The sequence below is a fragment of the Taeniopygia guttata genome, chromosome 5, assembly GCF_048771995.1.
Source record: "Taeniopygia guttata chromosome 5, bTaeGut7.mat, whole genome shotgun sequence".
In the NCBI taxonomy this organism is placed as follows: Eukaryota; Metazoa; Chordata; class Aves; order Passeriformes; family Estrildidae; genus Taeniopygia; species Taeniopygia guttata.
The window spans coordinates 10,840,120-10,862,369 of NC_133030.1; the positions used below are offsets into that span (position 1 = coordinate 10,840,120).

At 42.4% G+C, this 22,250-nt stretch overlaps 2 protein-coding genes across 2 annotated transcripts; both read right to left on the reverse strand.

Moving 5' to 3' along the window:
- Positions 1-386: 386 nt before the first annotated feature.
- Positions 387-6,677, reverse strand: LOC115495401 (CD59 glycoprotein). The gene is made up of 4 exons (XM_072929533.1): positions 6,521-6,677; positions 4,289-4,361; positions 3,458-3,559; positions 387-1,968 (listed from the first exon to the last, which is right to left on the reverse strand). The coding sequence occupies exons 2-4, from the start codon at positions 4,350-4,352 to the stop codon at positions 1,775-1,777; spliced, it is 360 nt and encodes a 119-aa protein (XP_072785634.1). The 5' UTR covers positions 4,353-4,361; positions 6,521-6,677; the 3' UTR covers positions 387-1,774.
- A 2,780-nt stretch (positions 6,678-9,457) lies between these two features.
- FBXO3 (F-box protein 3) lies at positions 9,458-21,108 on the reverse strand. The gene is made up of 11 exons (XM_002194753.7): positions 20,944-21,108; positions 18,961-19,050; positions 18,352-18,515; positions 16,664-16,778; positions 14,869-15,073; positions 14,552-14,597; positions 13,408-13,492; positions 12,624-12,746; positions 12,115-12,230; positions 11,582-11,772; positions 9,458-10,511 (listed from the first exon to the last, which is right to left on the reverse strand). Exons 1-10 carry the CDS (start codon positions 21,051-21,053, stop codon positions 11,585-11,587), a joined length of 1,242 nt encoding a protein of 413 aa, XP_002194789.5. The 5' UTR covers positions 21,054-21,108; the 3' UTR covers positions 9,458-10,511; positions 11,582-11,584.
- Positions 21,109-22,250: the final 1,142 nt, after the last annotated feature.

Below are 22,250 nucleotides of genomic sequence, written 5' to 3' on the forward strand. Positions count from 1 at the left end.
CAAAAAGAGACAGTGACAATATACTAGGGAAAAATGCTGCCATCAGAATGATTTAAGCATAAGGAATCTATCACCTTGTCCAACAAAAGATACCTCTCTGCTACAAACCTTCCCCCAATTTATACCGAGTCAGTGCTTTAATACTTTTTCACCAGAAATGAGCCTGAGTTTGACAAATGGTGCTGCAGCAATGGAAAAAGTCATTGTGCAGAAATTGCTGTCTTCCAGTGTCTCTTTTTAATCATGTGGGAAATAAAAATAAGGAAGGAGAGAAGTCTACTTGGAACCTGCTGAGTCTCTGGATGGGAAGCATGGATGCACCTCCCATGAAAACAACTGGAATTCTATCCAGCTGTAAATACCATTAAATCACCACACACTCCACGTTCTTCTTTTTTACATTTTTATTTATCAAAGACAGGACGACTTCTATATTTAGAGTGATGGGAAAGATCCCAGGACACTTTCATAGCTACAATAAGCTCAGCCAAAAGATACATTGTGGATTACATCAGGGATTTGGAACAACACCCTTGTTGTGACTGGTGGACTGGTGTCACTGGTGTCAGGAGCACAAGTGAGGGTCCTCAGGAAGAGGATAGCCCATTGGCAATGGACACAACTCTGGCAGGGATATGCCAGCAGTTCCAGAAGTAAAAGGAGGATCTGGCATCTCACCTGACTGAGAGGGTCCCCAGGTACCAGAGATGTCCCAAGGTCTGCCTCCACCACGGAGCAGAGCAATGTAAGTATTTCAGAATTTGATGGAGCAGGTATTATTCATGCTATATAAATACACACCTATACTGTGCATTGGCATTTATGGAAAGAAAGTTCTGCAAGATTTTAATACTCTTAGGTAGAAGCTTGAAGGGTTAAGTTTACATGTTGCTGTTTTCAACAAAACCCAAAAGCTAACTAGGTGGGGAAGTAACCTACATGTGCTATTTCATCTTCTTAGGATTTTATAATTGATTTTCAGTATACCAATAAATACTCAGTGCAAAGCACATGCTCACTTAAAATCCTAAGCATGGATAATATATGAGGAAAATCCAAAAAGAAGCTATCACATCTTGTCTACATGCTCACAGAAATATATATATATTTTTTTTTTAAAAAAGAGAGAAGTATTTCTCACTTATAGCAATATTTTGGTTTTGGTTTAAGAACTGTAGATGCTTTCTCCCAAAATAACAGCACTTGACAAGGTTATATCATTGGCTTGTAGAAAAAGAAAAAAAAAGTACAGTGATGGGAACAAAGTGTTTAAATGACTTGAAACTGAATATTTCCATATTCATCAGAAAGACTGCAACAAGGTACACATAATCCAACACTTCTTGTGTTGAGGGCAAATCCACTGCTTGGTTTGTGACAAGGAGGATCCAAAGCAAAACAAATCAAAACCTACAGAAGTGCCAGCCAAAAATAATGACAGTTTATGTGATAGGAAAACAAAGAGTTTTCAGCAGAAAAGCTGTAGTGTTCTTCTCCTTCACATTACCCACTGGAGTTTGCCAAGATAACATGACTTCACAAGAGCTGACCTTCCCCATGAGCAGGGGGACAGATCAAAACACTCAATAACTGGTAACAACACACATCTCCTTCCCATGAATGGAGGCAGTGATTTAACAGACACAACCTTGGGAAACAAAATTACACAGGAATGTTTCTGCCTATGGACAGGAGCTGAAAATATGCTATATAGAAAAGAGTTAATGGTTTTGTGTAACTTCATCTTGAAAGGACAGCTTACAAATCAGGATTATTACAGGAACATCCATAACATGGCCATTAGAGAAGCAATACTGAAGGCTGCTTTGTTAACCCCAGTAATTGCACTCTCATTGCACAGGTCATGTTGGCAGCAAAAGAATTCAAAATTATCCAACAAGAAGGAATCAGCAATTTCATTCACATTGCACTGGGATGCCTTCCAACAGGAGAAAGTTCTCAATTTACCTATGGAACAAAAAAAATTACACAGATTAGGAGAGTATTGACAGTAACACCGTTTCTGGTACAGACAGAAGTAGGGCTTAGGCTGCTACTGTTAAGAGAATAAAACTGTGAGGAGAAGGCAAAGCTCAATCTGTGACAGGGCCCATAGTGCAAACACAGAAATTGGATGGAGGCCTTGTGGTCTGTGTTGCCATGGCATCAGGGGACAGTGGAGGGAGGCAGAAGCTGCATGATCTGGTTCTTCAGCCCCAGAAATGCTGCACAGACTCAGCACAAACTTCCTATCAAGAAATATTCTGTACAAAGAGTGGAAAGTCTGACCACAGTCCCACCCACAGCACTCTGCACAGCAGTGGCTAATAAGGTATAAAATGTGCCCCCAGTTTCAAAGCAAACTGAGAATGAGAATTTGACACAAGATTTCAGGGACACTGGGCTTGGCCTCTTACCCTCTCCAAAAGGGACACTTTTTGTAAAGTCTTGTGTCCTGTAGTTCACAGGCCATTTGTGCCCCCAGCATCATCCCTGTAGTTTTGGTTTTGCCACAGACATGTACTTCCTTTTTTAAGTTCAATTGTTTAGAAGATTCCAAATTTGCTTTCACTAGGAATTTAGTACTGTGTATCCAATTTACCCACTGGGAAATACAGGGTAAGCTTGAGTGATACCTGACATCACCAGCCAGCTCAGCCTGCATTCACAGAACCATTTAGGCTGAATAAGACCTAACTGGTTCTGTGTTCTGGTTCTGGATCATCAAGCCCAATCTTTAACCCAGCACTGCCAAGCCCTCCACTAACCCATGTCCCCAGGTGCCACATCCACATAGCCTTTAAATCCCTCCAGGGATGGGGACTCCAGCACTGCCCGAGCAGCCTGGGTCAGCACTTGACAAGGCTCTCAACGAAGAATGTGCAGAAGACAGCTGGAAGAGTCGGTAAGTGTGGTAAAACACCGTCACAGATTGTCCAGAGGGGTGGTGGATGTCCCATCCCTGGAAACATTCAAGGCCAGACTCTGAGCAACCTGATCTAGTTAAAGATGTCCATCCTGAGACACAAATTACTTCATCCTCAGGAAAAAAGAATTTATTTTAATAGTGTCAATTCATAAACAACTGAGCCATTCATCACCAGCTTTATTTTGTGGGCTACGCATCCTTTATCTGTTTTCATAGAGTAACAACTTGCATTTGAAACTCAGTGTTGTCTTTAATTTTTTCCAACTTCCTTGTGTAGGTTTTTGTTTGTTTGTTTGCTTATTTTTTAAATCTGGATATACAGCTATCTGTGTACATGCTTGTACAGCTACAACTCCCATATCTAAATCATTACATTATTGCTTGAGTACAAGCATGACCTTCATGAGTATTTGCAAGTTCATTTTTAGTGAGGCTGAGATACACATGCTAAGGCCAGATTAGAGGTGTCCAGGCAATGAAAGCTGATCCAAGTGGGTTTATTTTAAGTCTGTGGGACACTGTACATACCAAATTTTAACTGCAAGCAAGTGTCTTCAGTCGTTAAGCAAGTGCTGTTGGTCCTGCACAGGGTAGGGCTGTTGTCACAGTGGTAACATCTTAAGGTATAACCTAAGACAACAAGGGTTTATCTTCACTGAGTAATAAACTACTGAGACAGCAGCAGCAGCATTAAAAAGGGGAAAAAAAAAAAAACCAAACAAAAGAAGAATCACTTATCTGCATCTAATTGTCACAAAATACCTGCCTGGTTGTTAAGATCAAGATTTCAGCTAAAATTGCTAAAGTCAATTAAAATTGACAAGCTTATGTCAGTGCACCAATTGAGGCTGACAATTTTGATAGGCATATCTTGAAGCATGTATTTATGTCACTTTTTAAAACACCATTATCTGCCTGCAGAACAAGATATTCGTTTGCTCCTTTTATCTGCTCTTGAAGACTGCCTTTTCCAGGCAATGACAGATACTTGCAGCTGAGCTTTATTCTATCAATTTTTTAAATTCTATCTCCTTTCCCTCTCATACTACACACTAGTTTCAAATTCACACAAGAGGAATCCCATTCTCTAGCAGCAAAATAGTAATTTTCTGTTGTGTTAAGCAGCACCACATCCTGCCCCAAATTCTCTCTCCTGAGAATCTCCTGTTCTGATTGTCTCGACCCAAGACAATCAGAACAAAAGCTAAGCCCTACTTCAATGGTTGCTGACATGCCCCACAGTGGTATTAAATAATCCAGACCTTTCTTGCTGTTTTTTACTCCCTCTGGCATTTTTGTCCATGATTTTCCCAGCCTCTGCCATAACATTAAACCATAAAGTGCCCCTCTTCTACTCACCAGAGCCACAAAAAGTAATCAGAACAATGCAGGCAGTCAGTAGGATGCAGTTCATCTTGGTCATGCTTCCTCCCTAATTTAAGGGCATAAAGAGATATTACAAGTTTATTTATTTAAGAGCAAAGTGCCCGGTGATGAACCAAGGTTTCAAGACTTGTTTCAGTGTAAAACTGAGAGCACTGTCCAGGAAAAGCAGGAAAACACAAGAGAGAAAAATAACTTCACTTTCCAAGGGAGGATTTTTATTCTGAGAACAGGATTTTTATTCTCACAACTGGTATTTGAGCCCTGACAGGCTCAGATGGGTCTCCTCTCTCCTCTCTGATTACACCATTCAACAGGCCTCCCAATTTCTCACAGCTACAAATGCACCTAACAAAAAGCATGGTCTCAAATGCTTTTTCTCTTTCAGCAATTCCCCAGTAACCCTGGAGCCAGACTGCTCTCCTTTCTCCTCTCTCAAGGGGTTGCAAGAGGTTTGGCTGCTCTGCAGGAGCTTTTGCCTCTCCTCTCCCAAAATTTCTCCTCTCACTGAGGGACTGACACAGGCAATAACTCACCAAGTGCCTGCAGCAGTGGCTCAGGTCTCCATGGCTGCTGCAATCCGTAGGCAGCAGTGCGATGGGAAGGTCAGGAATTTTTTAAACATAGGCAGCTCCAAAGCAGGAGTTCTCAGACAGATTTCTGCACACAGACTCTGAACTACAATCATAGCTCCTACTGAAAAACCTCTGCTACTGCAGAGTGGGATATTCTGAGGAGGCATCAAGGAGACACAGCAGGGAGAGAGGGACCACACTTGTGCTAGGAGGACATGATTTATGTTTGTCTTTAAAGCCCAAGTGGCATTCAAAGTTCCAAAATATTAAAGGTATTCAGAAAACAAGTCTTACATCTGATAAAACTGTAGTGTTACTGTCCGTCTGCAACTATAAGATTTTAGCATGGCAGTCATTAACCAAATTAGGATGGAGCTTTTTCCTCCCAGAACAGTGCCTGTGGACTTGACAAGATGGGTTCACAGCAAAGAAGTATTTAAATACTTTTCAACCTTAAGTCTAGTTGATTTTTCTACTGACAAAAAAACCCAAACCTCATCAAACAAAAAACCTAAACCTATCCAAAGGTATCTTAACCCCATCTCATGACTAAAAATACCAACCTGCTCTCTTTTTTCTCCTCTCTGTAATGACTTACTGTTGAACAGAGGGGAAACTATAAAAAACAAAACCGTTATGTGCAAGATGAGCTTATTTTCTTGGGTAAACAAACAACTTTTCAAGAAGCCCTTCGAGGCCAGAGGCTTGTCCCACGGTGATGTGGATCTAAAGGAGCACTGTAAAGCCTGGTGGTTACAGCAAGAGCCCTTCTGGACAGCAGACAGAACTACCCTGGGAATCTCTCCATCTTCCAAGCGTCCTCAGTCACCCATGTGTCAGCAGACGAAAACAGCTTTGCCTTTTAGCAACACCAAGTTATGACCAGCATAAATATAAGGCAGATGAATAAAAATCATCAGAGCCAGCAAAACAGTAGTAATTCAATGCATCGACTTTTGGGAAAACAATTGTTTTCAATTTCCCGACATAAGGAAATTCCGACCTTTGGAAAACAATTACTGTATATATAAACAGCAATTCACAACGTGACTTAGAACAAATTAAAGGAGAAAACACCTCTTAAACTGAATTTTCTAAATTAGTTGTATCAGTCGAGCATCCGACCCATCTCAATGACAAGCAACAGCAGCTGCTACAGCGCAGTGCCCGGTTGTGAAACAGAATTTCTCTGCAGTCCCACCTGGGAGGAGGCAGGCGGGCAAGACCCGCTGCTGCTGTCATCGCAGAAGCCAGCATGGGGGGAAAGGGGAAAGGACAGGGGAAGGGGACGGGGAGCCGCATCCCCGCGGCGGGGCAGGTGCCGGTGCCTCCTGGCCGCGTTCCCCCGCCCTGCGCGGCCGCTCCGCCGCTCGGCCCCGCGCCCGGCCAGCGCAGCGCAGCGCACTGCGGTGCGGCCGCCGTGACTCAGGGCACGGCCACGGCCGGAGCACACCTGCCCCGGCCCGAGCGCGCAGCTCCAGCCACACGCTCCCCGTGGCTCCCGGGGAAAGCCGCCTTTCTCCCCGCTTTCTGCCCCCTTCTCTGCCCCGCAGCGGGGACCTGCGCGCTCCCCCCGCGGCCACCGCTTGGCCTCGCCGGGCTGCCGGCGCTACTCCGGGCTTGTCCCGCTCACCTTCCCCGGGCAAATCCTGCCGTGTGCAGGGAGCGGCGATGCGACGCTGCCTCAGCCGGTGCTGCCTCTCCCGGCGGTGCCGCCTCCGGGGCGGGGCGGCGGCCGGGAGCCGCTGACGGAGCCACGGCGGGAGAAGCGCTCCCTCAGGCCGGACAGCGGGAGGTTCGCGGGTGCTCCCTGCTCCCGCCGGCCGGGAAGGCTTCCAGGAATGCTTTGCAGGAACGTGTGTGCCACCCTCCCTCACGCGTCATGTGGCCATGCCTGGGCCATCGCCACTTTGGGGTTGGAAGGGAATTTCAAGACCGTTCGTTCTTGCCACGGACAGGAATACCTTCGACTATCCCAGGTTGATCCAAGCTCTTTCGAACCTGGCCTTGAGCACTTCAAGAATGGGGCAGCCACAGCTTCTGTGGGAAACTTGTGTCAGGGGCTCACCGTGCTCTGATTGAGTAATTTCTTCCCAATATCCCGTCTAAATCCACCCCCTCCGTCACTTAAAATCCATTCCCCTTTGCCCTGACACTTTAGGCCCTTGTCCAAGGTCCTTATCCAGCTTTCTTGGAGGTACCTTTAGGTACTGGAAGGTGCTCTAAGGTCTCCCCAGATACCTCATGGTATGAATTAATAGATAAATTAAAACACTGAAGGGTTTTAGAACACACAAAGGAAAAAACAGGAGTGGAAAGTGGCACCTTCCTCCAGAAGTTCATTAATCTAGATTTAAACATTCACAACCCAGGAAAACATTGAACGGCAATTGAAATGAGCACCCCAAAAGTATTTTACTAATACTTACATCCATGCTATCTAGGAAAAAAAAAAGAGAGGTTCAGTGCTGACTTGAGGACAATATGAAATACCGGTAAAACTACCAGTTATATTTTAAAAGGATTCTTAGATTTATTTTTTATCCCACCTAAACTGCCTATTTATTTACTAAACCTAAAGCAAATCCTAAATCACTCAGAACTTACATCAGATTCTCTTGATGTGTTGATTATCAGTCAGCTCAGTATATTATTTTCTGTCTAAAAGATTTTGCCTCTGTTTAAACCATAAATTAAAAAGGGATGTAAGAAAAAGATGCTTGTGGATTAGTGGATGCAGCTTATTAAATGAGAATCCCCTCAATTAATATGATAGAGAAAAAGTCCCATATTAATTCACTTAGCTGAGGAACTGGGAACAAAGAACTTCAGCCACAGCTGAACATTTACCTGTTTTCCTTTCCCAAGATCTGGCAAGAGTCCCTCCAACAGAGCACAGATTTATCTGTATCATCACAGATAAATGGTATTTCAAACTTGACCTGAATTTTGCACCTTAAATTCTTTGCATAAATTTTGAGAAACTAAACAATGACAGAAAAAAATAACACCAGCACCAGAACACTGTAATAACTTGCACAGCAACTTTCAGTTGGGTTTTTTTTATTTCACTGGCTGGCACAGCACTTGTTTTTCTCTCTGTGATGCAGTCACGGCAAAGAAATCATGGCCAAAGGTCCTCTCCATGAAACCAGCAAAATCCCACAAAAATGTTGAAGGAATCCTACGGAACAATTATAAACAGACTGTCAGCACAGGGACAGAAAAAGGACCAGACCGGATACATGTTTGTGTTGGATGTACCAGGGTTTCACCACAAGCTGAGTCACGGGCGTTCAATGCGGCTGGTTTTAGATGGCCAGGTGAAGTCCTAACCAAGCATCAGAGGCTCAGCTGAGCCTGCAGGACAGTGGTCCAAGGGAAGGACACTGGTCCAAGGGAAGGACACTCTTGTGATTCCAGTGACTACAGAAGTGTTGGGCAGCTGGAGGCACTAAAGTGACCCTGCCCCACACCTGGGCTCACCCAAAGCAGTGAGCCATTGTCCGTGGCAGTGGGACATCGACTCAGCTCTCTCCTGCTGCTCCGTGAACATTCCCACAGTGCTGCCAAACATCACCAACTCCTTTGTTTTCCATTTCACATTGATTCCATGATTCACACTTCTTAGGAGGGGTGAGGAGAGCCACTGGCTTCAGCCCAACTTCATATGCACATCATGAGGAGCTGCAGCGCTGCTGGCAGCTCCAGGCAACACACCCTGTGCTGAAATAGCTGCCTGAAGCAAAGAAACACCCTTTGGCCTGCCATAAACACATTCATGCTCAGGGCAGGAGCAGCAATCCCTCCATTTCCTGCCTGGTTCCCTCCTCATTCCACACCCCTCTGCCACCACCTGTGCCCAGAGCTGAGGCCTCAAACCCCGGCACCACAGCACTCAGGGGCTGAAAGCACAGCACTGTCCTGGATCTTCACTTCTCCCACAGAGAGCAAGAATTCCAGCTCAGAACGACTCCCCAGAAACTAATAAAATTGCCAAGAGTTGACAATGTTTCTTTGTGTAGAGTCCCATGCCCTTGAGCTGATTCCATTGCACTAGAACATAGAGATCCTGGGAGGAAACTTCCCAAGAACAGCCTCCAACCGTGAGAGTTATCTGTCCTTGCAAACACACAGCACACTGACAGCCCTGCAATAGAGTTCTAGTTCCACTAAAACCTTCTTGTACTGATCCTTGACAAAACTTGTGAAAATTTCTTACCCCTCGCAGGTAATAGTGTGGTAATCATCAAAAATCCTTGTGTTTTGGAAGCACTCCAGCAACTCAGTGTTGTTCTGACTCTTGTGATGGACAACACACACTGGTTTTATTTCTGGAGATGTTTTCACCTAATGACTGTTGTAGGGATCAGACTCAGTATTTGTTTTTCTACCTTGTGCCACTGTGGAGAACGCACCAGGAAAAGCTGAACCACAATATACCAATCTACCTCATAAAACCGGCAAGTTCTGGCTGTCAAAAGAAAGGACTGATACACCAGTGCTGATCACAAAATTATTGCTCAAGTCTTGGCAAAAACAGTCCCATGTAGCACTTGAGAAGAAAAGAGGCAGTTAAGTTGTTTATTAATGACAACAGAAACAAAAAAAATGATAAAGCAAACAGATACTTCTTTAGATATACATTTTCTAGCCATCTGCTGTTCTGCCAGCCTCCTATTTATTTTTCTTTTTTATTTAGTTACAAAAATCCATCCAGGGCTCAGGAAAACATGATACATAACATAAATTTGTCACCTATGTCAACAGCAACCATCATGTAAAAAAAAAAAAATCAAAACATATTTACAAATCCATACTCTGTAGTCATTCAGAAATTCTTTACTTAACCAGTGGCAGATTATGCATGGACACTACATTCCCAGAGGCACTCTCCAGTCAGAGTCACTTAGCACAAAATCTAACTGACAAACAGATTGTCCATAAATAAGGCCAGTTTCTCTCCTAATTTATACATTTGGATGACCAGAATTTTTTGCTGTTACTATGTTAATTAAAAAAAAAATAGCATAACAGCACCTAATCTCACCCATATGGGATATTCAGACCAAACTGCAAGTTTCATTCTTAGCAGCAGTTATCCAGAGCAGAAACTCACAAGAAAGGACAACAGGATACACCCTTCTAATGCTTTGTATAAAATCAAAACCCCACACCATATCTGCAGTATGATCATAAGTAGGCAATACTTTAAAAATGTAAGATATGAGTACCTTGGACGATCAAGCTGTTTCACACTTCAGAAAAAAAGTAAACAAAGCCCAAACACCTTCCTCTCCCTCTACCAGTTTTCCTCCCTCTTCACCCACTTCCAAACCAGGGAAATTAAAGTTATACTCTTAATGAATATGAGAACTGGCACCAACATTCATGCTAGTTGCCCTGATGTGCAACAGAGTTCATTTACAACAGTCAGAAATATTCCTACGCACTAGCCCTGAAGAGTTCAGCTTATGCAAACTGTTGGGGAAAAAATCCCAAGAGTGTGACACGGCAGCATCCAGAGGTGCAGGAATGTCCAACACTGTACGTGGATCTCAGGAGTCATCAGTGCCTGTGGAATATTCATCTTCATCCACTGCAGATCCATTGGGATTTGCTGCCTAATACAAAACACACCCAGGTTTAAATAAAATCTTCCTTTCCAGTTAATTGTAAGAAAGCACTAACAATTGCCTAAAAACATCTGGGCTGCATTATCACACCCATTAGCTGAAGCAGACATTGTGATCTATGTCCTAAAACCAAGGTTAATTTGCAACAGAGGTCATTTTGCCAAACTACTTGACCTTTCACTCCCTAAGGATCCACTGGGTTTCACTACTCCATACCAATAATTACGTAAAGGCACAGTTCAGTAGCTCAGCTGTACCCATTTTCTTGGTGGTTTAGGTTGTCTTTTACTAAAATAACTTAAAAACAAAAGGGTCATTACTATTTTTAAAATAGGAGTGGAGCAACAGAAAAAAGTAGATTACATTTCCAATCAACTGAAGGGAAGTAAGTTAGAGAGGAAGGCAGATAAAATTCCCAAAAATGTGAGCAGGAGTTAAGAGATGTCATTTTCTGTTAGACACACGACATCTGCTGGCACCTTTTCTTAGAGCCACTGGGAATGAGTGTCTGAAACCCTGGGATAAACCTGTCACAGTGGGCAAGAAGCTGCTTTCTCCTGAAGAAAGCTCACAGCTCCTCAGTGCTTGCACTAATACTGGGGATAAAATAAATCAAGAGCTCTTCTCTAAATGTGTCAAGAAAAAAGGAGAAATGATATAATTAACCCACGATCTCCAAAGTAAAACTACATTATAATTAACAGCAAGTGAAGTATCTTGGTGATTTGCAAAGTCATTAAGTGACTTTATGAAATGCACTTTCATCAAGAACTAATGCACATCACAGACTCTACAGTTTTTAAACTGTCATTAACTGGAGTATGTCTGAATAGAGAGATATATTTTTATGGCTAAAATTAATGAGTGTGTTCCCACCAAGGAGGGAGCTCTGAAACCCAAACAATTCATGGAATGCCATGTCTGCAGCACCAGTGAGGAGCTCTGAATCGTGGGCCATGTTTTGTATGGAATCAGCAATATGAACACTATTCAACACTGTAATTTTTGTCATTTTTATAATTCTGGGATTTGCTTTAGCCAACTGCATCTCTGCTTACCATTCATGCTGTGGAAACCTTGAACGCTGGACACACCATATGAAACCTAGGGATTGTGACATTAAAGAATCTGTCCTTGTTGTAGAGGCAGTGGAAGGTGTAGTAGCCCTCCATGTATCCAGAGGTTGTGGTAAATGTGGTACAGCTGGTGTACTCATAGACTTTCCCTGGGCTGATAACTGGGAACTCTCCTGTGGGTAAAATATTACATCACAATAGTAAGGACTGATGGAGAACTACCATTTAGCAGTTGCTAAAGACTTGCACTGCACAACAGACTCAGGCAGATCAATTTGTATTCCAATGGATGCATAAATTGATGCTCAGCAATTACTGATATTATAAAAAACTGGAGAGGGGTTAAGTAGCAGGATGTTCAGATACCCCTTACAAAACAACTTGAAAGCCAAAACAAGAGGGACACACCTCTTTTTCACTGATTTTGATACAAAGCCCACAGCCCAACAAACAGGCAATAATAGAATGTTAATATTAAGAACAGTAAATACCCTCTCCAGAAATTTTTCACTTACCAACTACTCCAGGACCTTGGACTTCTTCCACATCACCTTTGGCATTTGTTATTCTCCAGTATCGACTCTCCAGCTGACAGGCATTCTCAGGAAGGGCATCTTTGGACATTTCAATTCTAGGAGCCAAAGAACAGACTTAATACATTCCTTTCAAGAAATGCTCCAGAGCCCTTGGGACCACCAAGCAGACTGGGAAAAGAAAACACCCACTAAAGTAACCCAAATCAGTTGGCAGGATCCATCTCCATGCTTCACTGTCTTTTACCCTTTTCTAAATCACAAGAGCCACTTGTAACTGCTTTCCCCTACCCATCACTGTATTTTAGCAATTACCAATTTGACTGGTACTTTGTGTACCTGACAAAGTAATGATTAGGATTATTTTATTAAAACATACAGCATGTTGTGCACCTCCTGTTCATTTCAGAACACTTCTGAATGCTGTGCATATATTTACTTTGAACATTCCACAGGTCTATCCTGCATTGTAAGAATTCAGTTACTTTTACCTGATTCTGTAAGTGAAGAAATAATGTGGTGGATGTACAGAACTGAGTTCAGGTAGAAAAGAGGTGGACACAGACACCGTGATATCTTCTGTGGTAGCAACACAATCTTTATCATGCACATACCTACAGAGAGAAGAGCATTAACTCTGCAGACAGCTCTGCATATTCAATACAGAAAAGGAAACACATGAGGTGGTTAATTATTATTAATAATTAATATTAATAAAAACACTTGTTTAAATAGGGATGTGTCATTATAAAAAGAAAGCAACCTAGAAACTCTAGCAGCAAATTTATTTACAGATCCAAGGACTTGGTTCTACAGCATCCAGTTTGACAGAATTAAGGTTCTTGATTGTATTTAGAAGAAATTGCAAGTGCATAAAGATTCAAACACCAGAACAAGTCCTGCTTATTTACATATTCAAGAGACCAATTAGCTGAAATATTTGGCTTTTTAGTAACTCTGAACAGTACCGCAGCAAAACCACACTCATGGCACACGGAATAAATATCATGTTGTTTGCTAAACTTTAGACCACTTATAATTCAAAATTCTGGTCCCATTAACGCAAAGTTACAAGCTCTGAAAATTCTGGTTAAAAAAATAAAGCTACTTTAAGCATTCTGGTTTACATGTTTTTTTTCAGTAGTTTCATGGGCCTTCTCCTCTCCCCAGCACCAGCTTTTGTATCAGATACCCAAAACTACTTGGGGAGAGGTAAGCATGCATAGAAGCAGCACCAAAACCTGGCAGTAAGGTTACAAATCCCAGTCACAATACCTGAAAATCTGGTCTCTGATGATAGGATAACCTCCAGTGACAACTTTGTTTACATAAGATGTAAACCATTCCAAGTAAGATGTACCTAGATGGCAAGGAAGAAAAGCATGCCTAAGGATGGAAATTTTCGCAAATTTACCACTAACACATTACAGTGAATACTTCAAGGAAAAAGTTTAAAGCTTTGATTATTTTTTGTAAAAAACTCCCGGGCTTATTGAGATGAGACAGTCAATATTCCAATCATTCTTCCAACAAGGATAATTTGGAGAAACCAATTAAGAACTAAAGAGTTCAGGGTGCATCCTACAGAAATGACACAGCCAACAAAAAATCTCTTAGCTAAGTATTTAACATTATAATCAGGGTGTCATCACTTGGATTCCATACGGAAAGCTTCTAAGGAACACTGCAGCACTTCCTCTCCTTTACAAGAGGGATAAATCAGAGACACATTCTGCACTCCTCTACAACCTCAGAAGACTAAGGCTGTATCATTCTGGGATTTTGTACACTTGCAGCCATTGTCTAAGAACAGCTTTTCACACACCCACAGCCATTATTTTGGAACAGTTTGATTGCTAAGCAGACACTCAAGCTGTCAGATTTAATTCTCAAAGAACAGTTTCACATACCAGCTCTCTGCACAAGAACTTCTCAGCCGTAAATCTTCCAAGCATTGCAATATAGAGTTCAACAGAAAAGTAGAGAGTTCAACTGTTTATCAATATTAGTGATTCAAAACTGGATTGAAGCTGAGCTACCAAGAAATTATTATCCTTGCCTTCCCTGATGTGTTATCAAGTACTCCCACTCCTGAGATTAAGTGTACTTACCACTTCTTCCTTGGAGCATGAGCTGTGTGTGCTGTCCTTTGATCTTTTGGAATTCTAAGGGACTCCAAGTTTATTATCCTCCTTTCTACCAGTAATCCACAAAATGCAAACCTTGTATAAAGTAGCTCTGAATGGAGGAAGGTGGATCTATTTACCTGCCAGCTTCAAAATGCCAAGAGAAATGCTATGTATGGAATTTCCCCTCCACCCCATGGTACGCCAAGATTAAGCCAAGCGAAATAGTTCTAAATATATTGGATGATCCCACAGTGACTATTTTATTTTAAATATTTAATCTAAAGTGTTACCTGTAATGAACATAACAATAGTAGATGGATTGCGAGCCATTTGTTCCTGAAAGGGAAAGAAGTTTAAAAGGATGTATTAGAGAGCACTGGAATTTCAAGGTTACCATTTAAATAACACAGGGAACACTTTTCCTATATTCACTAAACCTGAAGTCTGGCTGCATGACCCATCATTGCAGTCCCAGTCAGATCCTCAGACATGTAAAACTCACAGTGCTCCCATGACCACTGAATTTACAGTTTCAATTTCCCACTAAGGCTCCTGCACTACCAATCAGCACAGAAGTACTTTGGGAATACAAACACATCTTCCTTACTGGGCACTGGTAGAAGATCTCGTATTTATTCCGCCCCTCCACACTCTCCAGGGCCATGTACTGACTGAGGCCAGTGTGGATGCAGAAGGTCAGGGGCAGGCACTGCTTGAGCCCCAGCCTCTGCTGGAAGCCTCCAGCCGCCGTGTCGATGTCCAGCAGGTCTTCGGAGCGGTAGTGGTTCGACAGGGCCATGCTGCCCATCAGGCTGGGAACAACAAAAACAGGGAACACGAACAGGAGACATCACTCACAAGGCAAAGCTGGCTTGTCATCTTCTGGAAACTTCTTTCAATGCTCTAGATACATATTAGACTGAGAAGAAATCCAAGTCGAATATCCACTTGCTGAACTAGGTTATTAGTTCACATCACCCTGGCTTTGTGGAAGCATCACCCAAACCTGAGTGTACACTCCACACCCACACTCCCAGCTGGGAACACCAGGCAAAGGCAAATGAGATGGAAATTCCTGCAGATGCTGAGCAGATGCTGTTATGAAAGCAGTGACTCAGTTGCAAGCTGCCACATGTCAGCATGCTAAAAGCTGATCCAGTCCTGGGCAACAGGTTCCATTCCTCTTTCTCCTTAGGAAGTCTGGCCTGGAATTAGCACGTTCTACAGAAGCTGTGCCAAATGCCACACAGAAACCTGAAGCATCTAACATGGACGAGTCCCACAGTTTCTGTTTCTGGTCTAACAACCTGCTGCACAAACTTCCACTGCCTACCCCTGATCTTCCCAATATTCATCCCTCACCAGTGGGACCACACCTTCCCCTGGAAGTCTTTCTCCAAGCTGGAAGACTTCCCCAGAGCTTTGCGTCTGCTCCTGCAGCCCCTCCATAGCCACATCATTACAGTAGAGGCTTTGTGGGAGTGAAACAGTGGGAAGAGAGGATGCATATGGCTGCAGAGTACCATTTGAAATCTACAGAACTATGGCACCTCTCTCCTCTCTAAAAATTTTTGAAGTCTCTCCTAGAAACCAGAACTAGAAATCATCCTTATGGTTTCATAAAACAGTTTCCTGAATCCCTTCTGCACATAAAACACTCAAACTGGATAAAACTGCACCTTCTTTATGAGTGAAGGTTCTGGCAGAGCAATGTGACTACATTCCTCCCTACACACATTGCAAAGATTTGCTGTAGTTTTCCATCTTTTGCTTATGTTTGCAGCACTTCATCAGGTACTTCAAACATCTAACTTTTCTACAGCGGAAATACCAGAAACTTTGGTCATTAGCTTTCTAACCTTAATGTAAAAGGGAGTTTTCCACTGCAGAAACTGCATAAAATAGTAGTATCTTCTACTGAGGAAACTTAATTTGCAGAACTGAAAATTTGATTCTACCTTAATATGACCAACTGGTTTGAAGTCATTCCCTAACCATTTTAAAGAATAAAAGAATTACTAAAGAATGAAGCTTAAAGAGTGAAAGGGGCTAATTTACTTCTGTAATACAAAGCCAAACTTCAGGGGAGCAACTTGCAGTGCTATGATTAAAAGTCTGACAGCTGGAAGTTTAGAGTTGTTGCAAAAATTTGACAAAGGTTCTCACTAGGAAAAGGGGAAGTGTAAGAGTAATTTGAGCAATTAGAAAACCACGCTGGGCTTCCAATTACTTCCAAGATTAGAAGAGAGCCAATTCTGGAAGTGTCACTTAACCAGTCCTCAGTCACAATACATTTAAATGCTTCATTTATCCTGTTCAGGTGACATTTCACCTTTTAATAAGTGAAGTGTCTAAGAAATACAAAAGGAATTAATACTTGGTAAGTAGCTTTCAGTCCTCACCCTGGAACAACCAACTTCTGCCCATTATGGATACGGAACGAACACCGATAGTCATCAGGGAGTTTGCAGCGGATTTGTGCTTCCACAGCATCCAGATCTTCCTCTCTCACACTCTCTGGAAAAGAAAGGATAGTTCAGGTATTTCAAACACAAAGCATGGAATCTGTAAATGCCCTCATCCAACCAACGTGGACTTAAGTCAGTATCTGGTGGCTTCCCTGGATGCTGGGTGGTACACAATGAGTACCACATAAATTTGGAAGGAAAATGATGACTATAATTGATTATTTAATACAAATACCAATCTCAGTCCAGTGCAACCTCAACAGGCCTGAAAGCAGCAAATGTTTATAAAGTGGAATGAACCTTTTCCCCACATCACTGCCAACAACTAAGTCCCAGTTACAGCTCTCAGGCAGTATTGATTTTACCCTTCCATCACCCTAAGGGTTGCTTCTTTCAGTTTCCAGTTCAATCAGTGACACAGAAATGCTGGTTGCAGCCCTCATTCACCTGGAATCTGAAGCAATAAATGGGTTGTAAAAGGGGGATTTTCAAATCAACAATGCAAAGGGGTGGAGAAGAAATATTCTTACATTTCCACATGCACTTCAGGGTGGTTCCAACACCCTCACTTCCAGCAAAAATCAACTGGGTGGCCTCTGTGATCTGTTCCAATTCATTTTTTAAAAATCCTTATCATACTGATTATCTGTTTCATTAACAGGACATAAATTAACACTTCATTGAAACAGTATCCCTTACAAATGGTATGAAAAAGCCTAAATTTTACCTAAAACCTGCCATCACTATGTAAGAGTGGAAATTGGTAATTTTAAATTTATTTTTGTCTTTCTGTACATAAATAAAAGCTTCACATTCTATCTTGAAAAATACTTTGCAAAATGTAATTGTCCAGGACTATCCAAGCAAACCAAAAAATGCAATATTTAAACAGGATAGAGATAATCTGTCTCTTAATATTGTCTCTTAAGAGATCAGTTGTCTCTTAATTTCACAGATCAGGTTAAATTAGACATCATGGTCTAAAAGTCAGCTTCGTACAGAAAACTGAAATGCAGCTGAAAATGTAAAAGCTTTTTTGTCCCCTATATCCGAAAAGCCAAAACTCACTGTAGCTGTGATTTATGACCTAGAACACTGGAAGCACTTCAAGGATTAAAATACAAACTGAAACTGAAAACAGAATCTAGGAGGCGAGTAAAAGAAGAGGAAAAATTAATGTCCCACCACTGGACCACTGTAAGACCTATGGAAAAAAATAAAACCCAACAACATAATTTTTGTTTGGCTTCAGGTTAAAAGGTCTGCTTTCATGTGACAGTGTTTTAATGAGGCCTTATGAAAACCTTACAAATAAAATCCCACCAGCAGGTCTTCAAAGCAATGGAGTTACTACACTAAAAAATAACAAACTATAGGTCATAGCAACCTAAAAGTCTGATAAGGACAGAGCGGTCACTAGAAAAAAATCACCTTGATTTCAGAGAATCTTTGGATCAGTAGGAACTGGGCAAGGACTCTGCCTGTGTTTGGAAGGAAGGGAGAGCACCTACCCGACTTTCAGGATTCTGCTAATGAAGGCACACACCTTTCATGCAAGCAGCATGAGCCCTAACAACAGGCAGTGCTGGGTGAACCAACCTACCCACAGGTGTGCCAGGTACCTTTCAAAGAGCTGATCATGCGTGGACACCACTGCCCCAGGTACTGCTCCAGGTCATCCCAGGCCTTCTTCAGCGTGGCATAGTAGTGGATGTATCTTCCTAAATCAGAGTAGGTGCTGATGAAGATGGCTCGCCAGCTCTGATTCCGGCGGCTTTTCTCCTCCCTAAAGGGACATGGAGAAAATGTGTTCAAATGGCAGCTTGAAGAGACTTCTAAACCCAAGGAGCTGGTATTTGTTATTTGGCAGGAATGGGATGCATAACATTAACCCAGGAACATTCTGTGCCATGTGAAGCTACACAAACTCAATTAATTCCAGCATCTATTCAACAGCAAGTTGGAACAGAAATAGGAAACATTTGGGCTACTTAGGGGAAAATTTAGAAACAATACTCCTTTACACAGAGTGCCTTCTGAACAGAGCTCTGTCTGGTAGTGAACCTTAGAGCTGGTGAAAAGCTACTTCACATCCTTCATTACTCAGCTTTTATCACCTGTGGAGAAGCTGAGAATATGAGCTGGATGTAAGATGGACTGAAAATCAGCTGAACAACATCTCTTAGGAATTAATTTTCATAGGAAAAAAAACTTAAAACAATCCCACTTACTCTGAAATGAGCCAGTATTTTTTGCAGTGTCTTTTCCACAGTGGGTCATGGCTTGATAGCTGATTTAATCTTCGATTCAAATAGCAGCAGCTATAAATATAAAATCATTAAATGTGATTGCAGCAAAACAAACAGGCAGAAATGCTGTATCACACATCACCCTCTCATTAAATAAATGCAGAGTTTGAAAACTATTTGGCTGTCCTTTTAGAGCTGTGCTTACAATGGTTAAAGCTCTTCATCACAGTTGTGCAAGTCATGAACTACTTTTCCACACACTTAAAGAACTGGCAGCAATTAAGTACTTTTGTAAAGCAGGTCACCCTGCAGACCTACATCAGAGTAAACAGTGCCTGAAAGATTCCAGCATGACTCCACTCCACCAGCAGAAAGCACTCCAGAAGCACAGGATGCTATGATTTAAATCCCTTTTTACCTGGATGGTTAGGCTCTGCCATATCTTTTCCACAGTAAGCTACAGAAACCATACAGTTTGAGTATTACAAACTTACTTTCCTCTTTAAATTGTTTAAATAACAAATTTTGAAGAAAGTCATCAAAAACACCATCAGTTTATATGTGGCAACATCACTTCCTCTGGTAGCTTGCTCTACAGTGCCAAGTGTGAGTTTCAAAGACTGTGATTAACCCTAAATGAGAGTACCAAACAAGGTTCCAGTTATTGCTTTTTGGGATTTTATAAACTCTGTAAACTAAAATTGTATTAGTATCTCAAAATCAGCCTCAACAAAGTGATTCTCTTGTATTCCCTGACATTACCCTTTCCATCCACATCCCCACAATCACATTCAATTCACGCCTGGACACCTGGCTGTGCAAAAATTTCATGACATGGGAATTTTTTATATTTTTGAGGGGTGGGGAACTGAAATATCTAAAGGAAAAAAGCCCTTGCAGAAATCTATCTTACTGGTGTTTATCAATCAAGCCTGTAATTTCTGGAAGGGAGTAAATCACCAAAGCATCACAGGAACATGTGGCTTCAAACATAATAAAAGTGGACTTAAAGCCATTCTCATTAATAACACAAACAATGAAAAAGTTGGCACGTGATCAAATATCTAAGGGCCACTATAACAACTCTTACCGTTTTTGCTTATGCTTAATGTCATTTTTGCTGCTATCCTAATACAATTCTCCCTGATACCCTTATCATTCTTGACTAATATTTATTAGGGTTAATGAAAAAAACAAAACTCCCACATTTCTGGTAATATTCTGTTTTCTTCTTACGCTTATTCATCCCTCTTTGATTAAACATTTTGGTTTCAATCACTGCCAAACCTTGCACTTGACTGCTGAGGTTTTACCCAAAACCACACACTCATCTTCATTGTATGACTCACAACCCTTCAGCCACCGAGCCCAAGAGGCACCTGCCACTTTCATTTAAGTTTTTTTCCCTTGAAAAGTCATCCCATTTAGTTTCGTTTAGTTTTCCTCAAACGGTAGAATACACTTACTAGCAGCCAGACCACCCTTTGTTTGCCTGTAAAAATACAAGCTTCGGGGAAATACTGATTTCACATATTTGCTTACTGCTTAATTTAGGTACAAACACACAATGGGGGAGAGAAAAACAGATTCATTGAATGGTTTGGATTGGAAAGGACCTTACAGATCAATGAGTTCTCCTACCATAGGCAGCGACACCTTCCACTATCCCGGGCTGCTCCAAACCCCATCCAACCTGGCCTTGGACACTTGCAGGCATGGGGCAGCCACAGCTTCTCTGGGAAACCCGTGCCAGGGCCTCACCACTTTCTCAGTAAAAGGGAACATTTCATTTTGTGAGAAAGATGACGGTAAAAGAGGGGAAAGCCCGGTGCTGCTAGAAGGGAAGGGTGCTCGCACCGTGTCCTCCCCTCAGCGCCTCCTCCGGAGACAGGCGAGCCCTTTCCCGCACAGCCCGGGGAGCGCTCCGCCCGCCGCGCCCCTGCCATCCCCCCGGGCCGCCCGTACCTCACCAGATCCCGGTAGTCGAGGAAGCTGAGGATGAGCAGCAGCGGGTCGGTGGGGAGCAGCTCCAGGCTGAGGGTCTGCGAAAGCTCCACGTCCGAGGGCGCCGCCATCTTGCGAGACGTCCCCGGGACGCACCGCCCATCACGCCTCCCTCCGCGCCTCCGGAGCCGCGCCTCCCGGGGGCGGGGGCGTCCTCGGAGCTCTCAAATCAGCCCTCGAAGCTGCTAAATCAGCCCTCAGCGGTGATAAAAAAGCCCTCGGAGGTGCCGAATCTGTCCTCAGAGCTCCCGAATCCACCCTCGGAGGTCCCAAATCTGTCCTTAGAGCTCCCTGATCCGTCCTCGGAACTCCCTAATCCACCCTCGGAGGTCTCAAATCTGCCCTCAGAAGTGCCAAATCAACCCTCAGAACGCCGAACTCAGCCCTCAGAACTCAGCCCTCAAAACTCTGAACTCAGTCCTCAGAGCTCAGCCTTCAAAAGTTTGAAATCAGCCCTCAGAACTCCTCACTCAACCCTCAGAACTCGGAACCAGAGGTCATCCCTCAGTCCTCCGAACTCAGAACTCCGCTCTCAGAGCTCAGGCCTTAGAACTGAGAACTCAGCCCTCAGAATTCAGCCCTTAGAGCTCAGCCCTTGGTCCCTTGAAATTCAATTTCTGTGCCAAGGGGTTTGGTCAGGGAATAGTCTGCTTTTCATCAGCTTAGTGAAGCTGATGGACAATAATAAGTGGGCAAAACTGAAACTGGGAAAATAAACTTACTGAGTTGAATATAATCAAAACAAAACCAAAAAAGTCTTGTATCTTCAGGATCACATTTTATAGGAAAAAATACTCAATGTGCAACAGGTGCATAAACAATAGATGCTACTCTTTTAATGCCCCTCACCTTTAGTGAATTAAATATTCTTATATGAAAGAAGGAATTCTTTCTTCTGCATGATTTTATGCTAGAAATTATTTTCTCTCTTCTTTTTCAGGTATCAGCAATTCATTGTCCTAGCAACACTGCTCAAATAAGAACTGGAAAGGAACAAGGGGGTGGTTTTAAAGACTGTGCTATTGCTAGCTGTTGGGGAGCTTTTTGTCCTTTATAATTTCTATAATTGTAAAGTTCCCTGTAGAGAAGAAAACACAATAGCAAAAGTATATTTGAAATGCTAATAAAATTATATTACTTGTGTTTGTCCTTGGGTTTGTGGCACATGAAAATCTAATAATACAGAGCCAATAGGAAGTATAATTTTATAGAATTCTATAATTCTATAGAAGACATAATTCTTTATGTCTTTCAGGTTTTGCCAAAAG

What these genes read in the sequence shown, in the direction of transcription:
- LOC115495401 (XM_072929533.1), bottom strand. Translation starts at nt 4,352, where the DNA reads ATGACCAAGATGAACTGCATCCTACTGACTGCCTGCATTGTTCTGATT. An exon ending in GATTACTTTTTGTGGCTCTG is followed by an intron (nt 3,560 to 4,288) that starts GTGAGTAGAAGA and finishes TTGTTGTCTTAG; the next exon opens with GTTATACCTTAAGATGTTAC. An exon ending in TTGCTTGCAGTTAAAATTTG is followed by an intron (nt 1,969 to 3,457) that starts GTATGTACAGTG and finishes TTTGTTCCATAG; the next exon opens with GTAAATTGAGAACTTTCTCC.
- FBXO3 (XM_002194753.7), bottom strand. Translation starts at nt 21,053, where the DNA reads ATGGCGGCGCCCTCGGACGTGGAGCTTTCGCAGACCCTCAGCCTGGAG. An exon ending in AAATACTGGCTCATTTCAGA is followed by an intron (nt 18,516 to 18,960) that starts GTAAGTGGGATT and finishes ATGTCCCTTTAG; the next exon opens with GGAGGAGAAAAGCCGCCGGA. An exon ending in CATGATCAGCTCTTTGAAAG is followed by an intron (nt 16,779 to 18,351) that starts GTACCTGGCACA and finishes TTTCTTTTCCAG; the next exon opens with AGAGTGTGAGAGAGGAAGAT.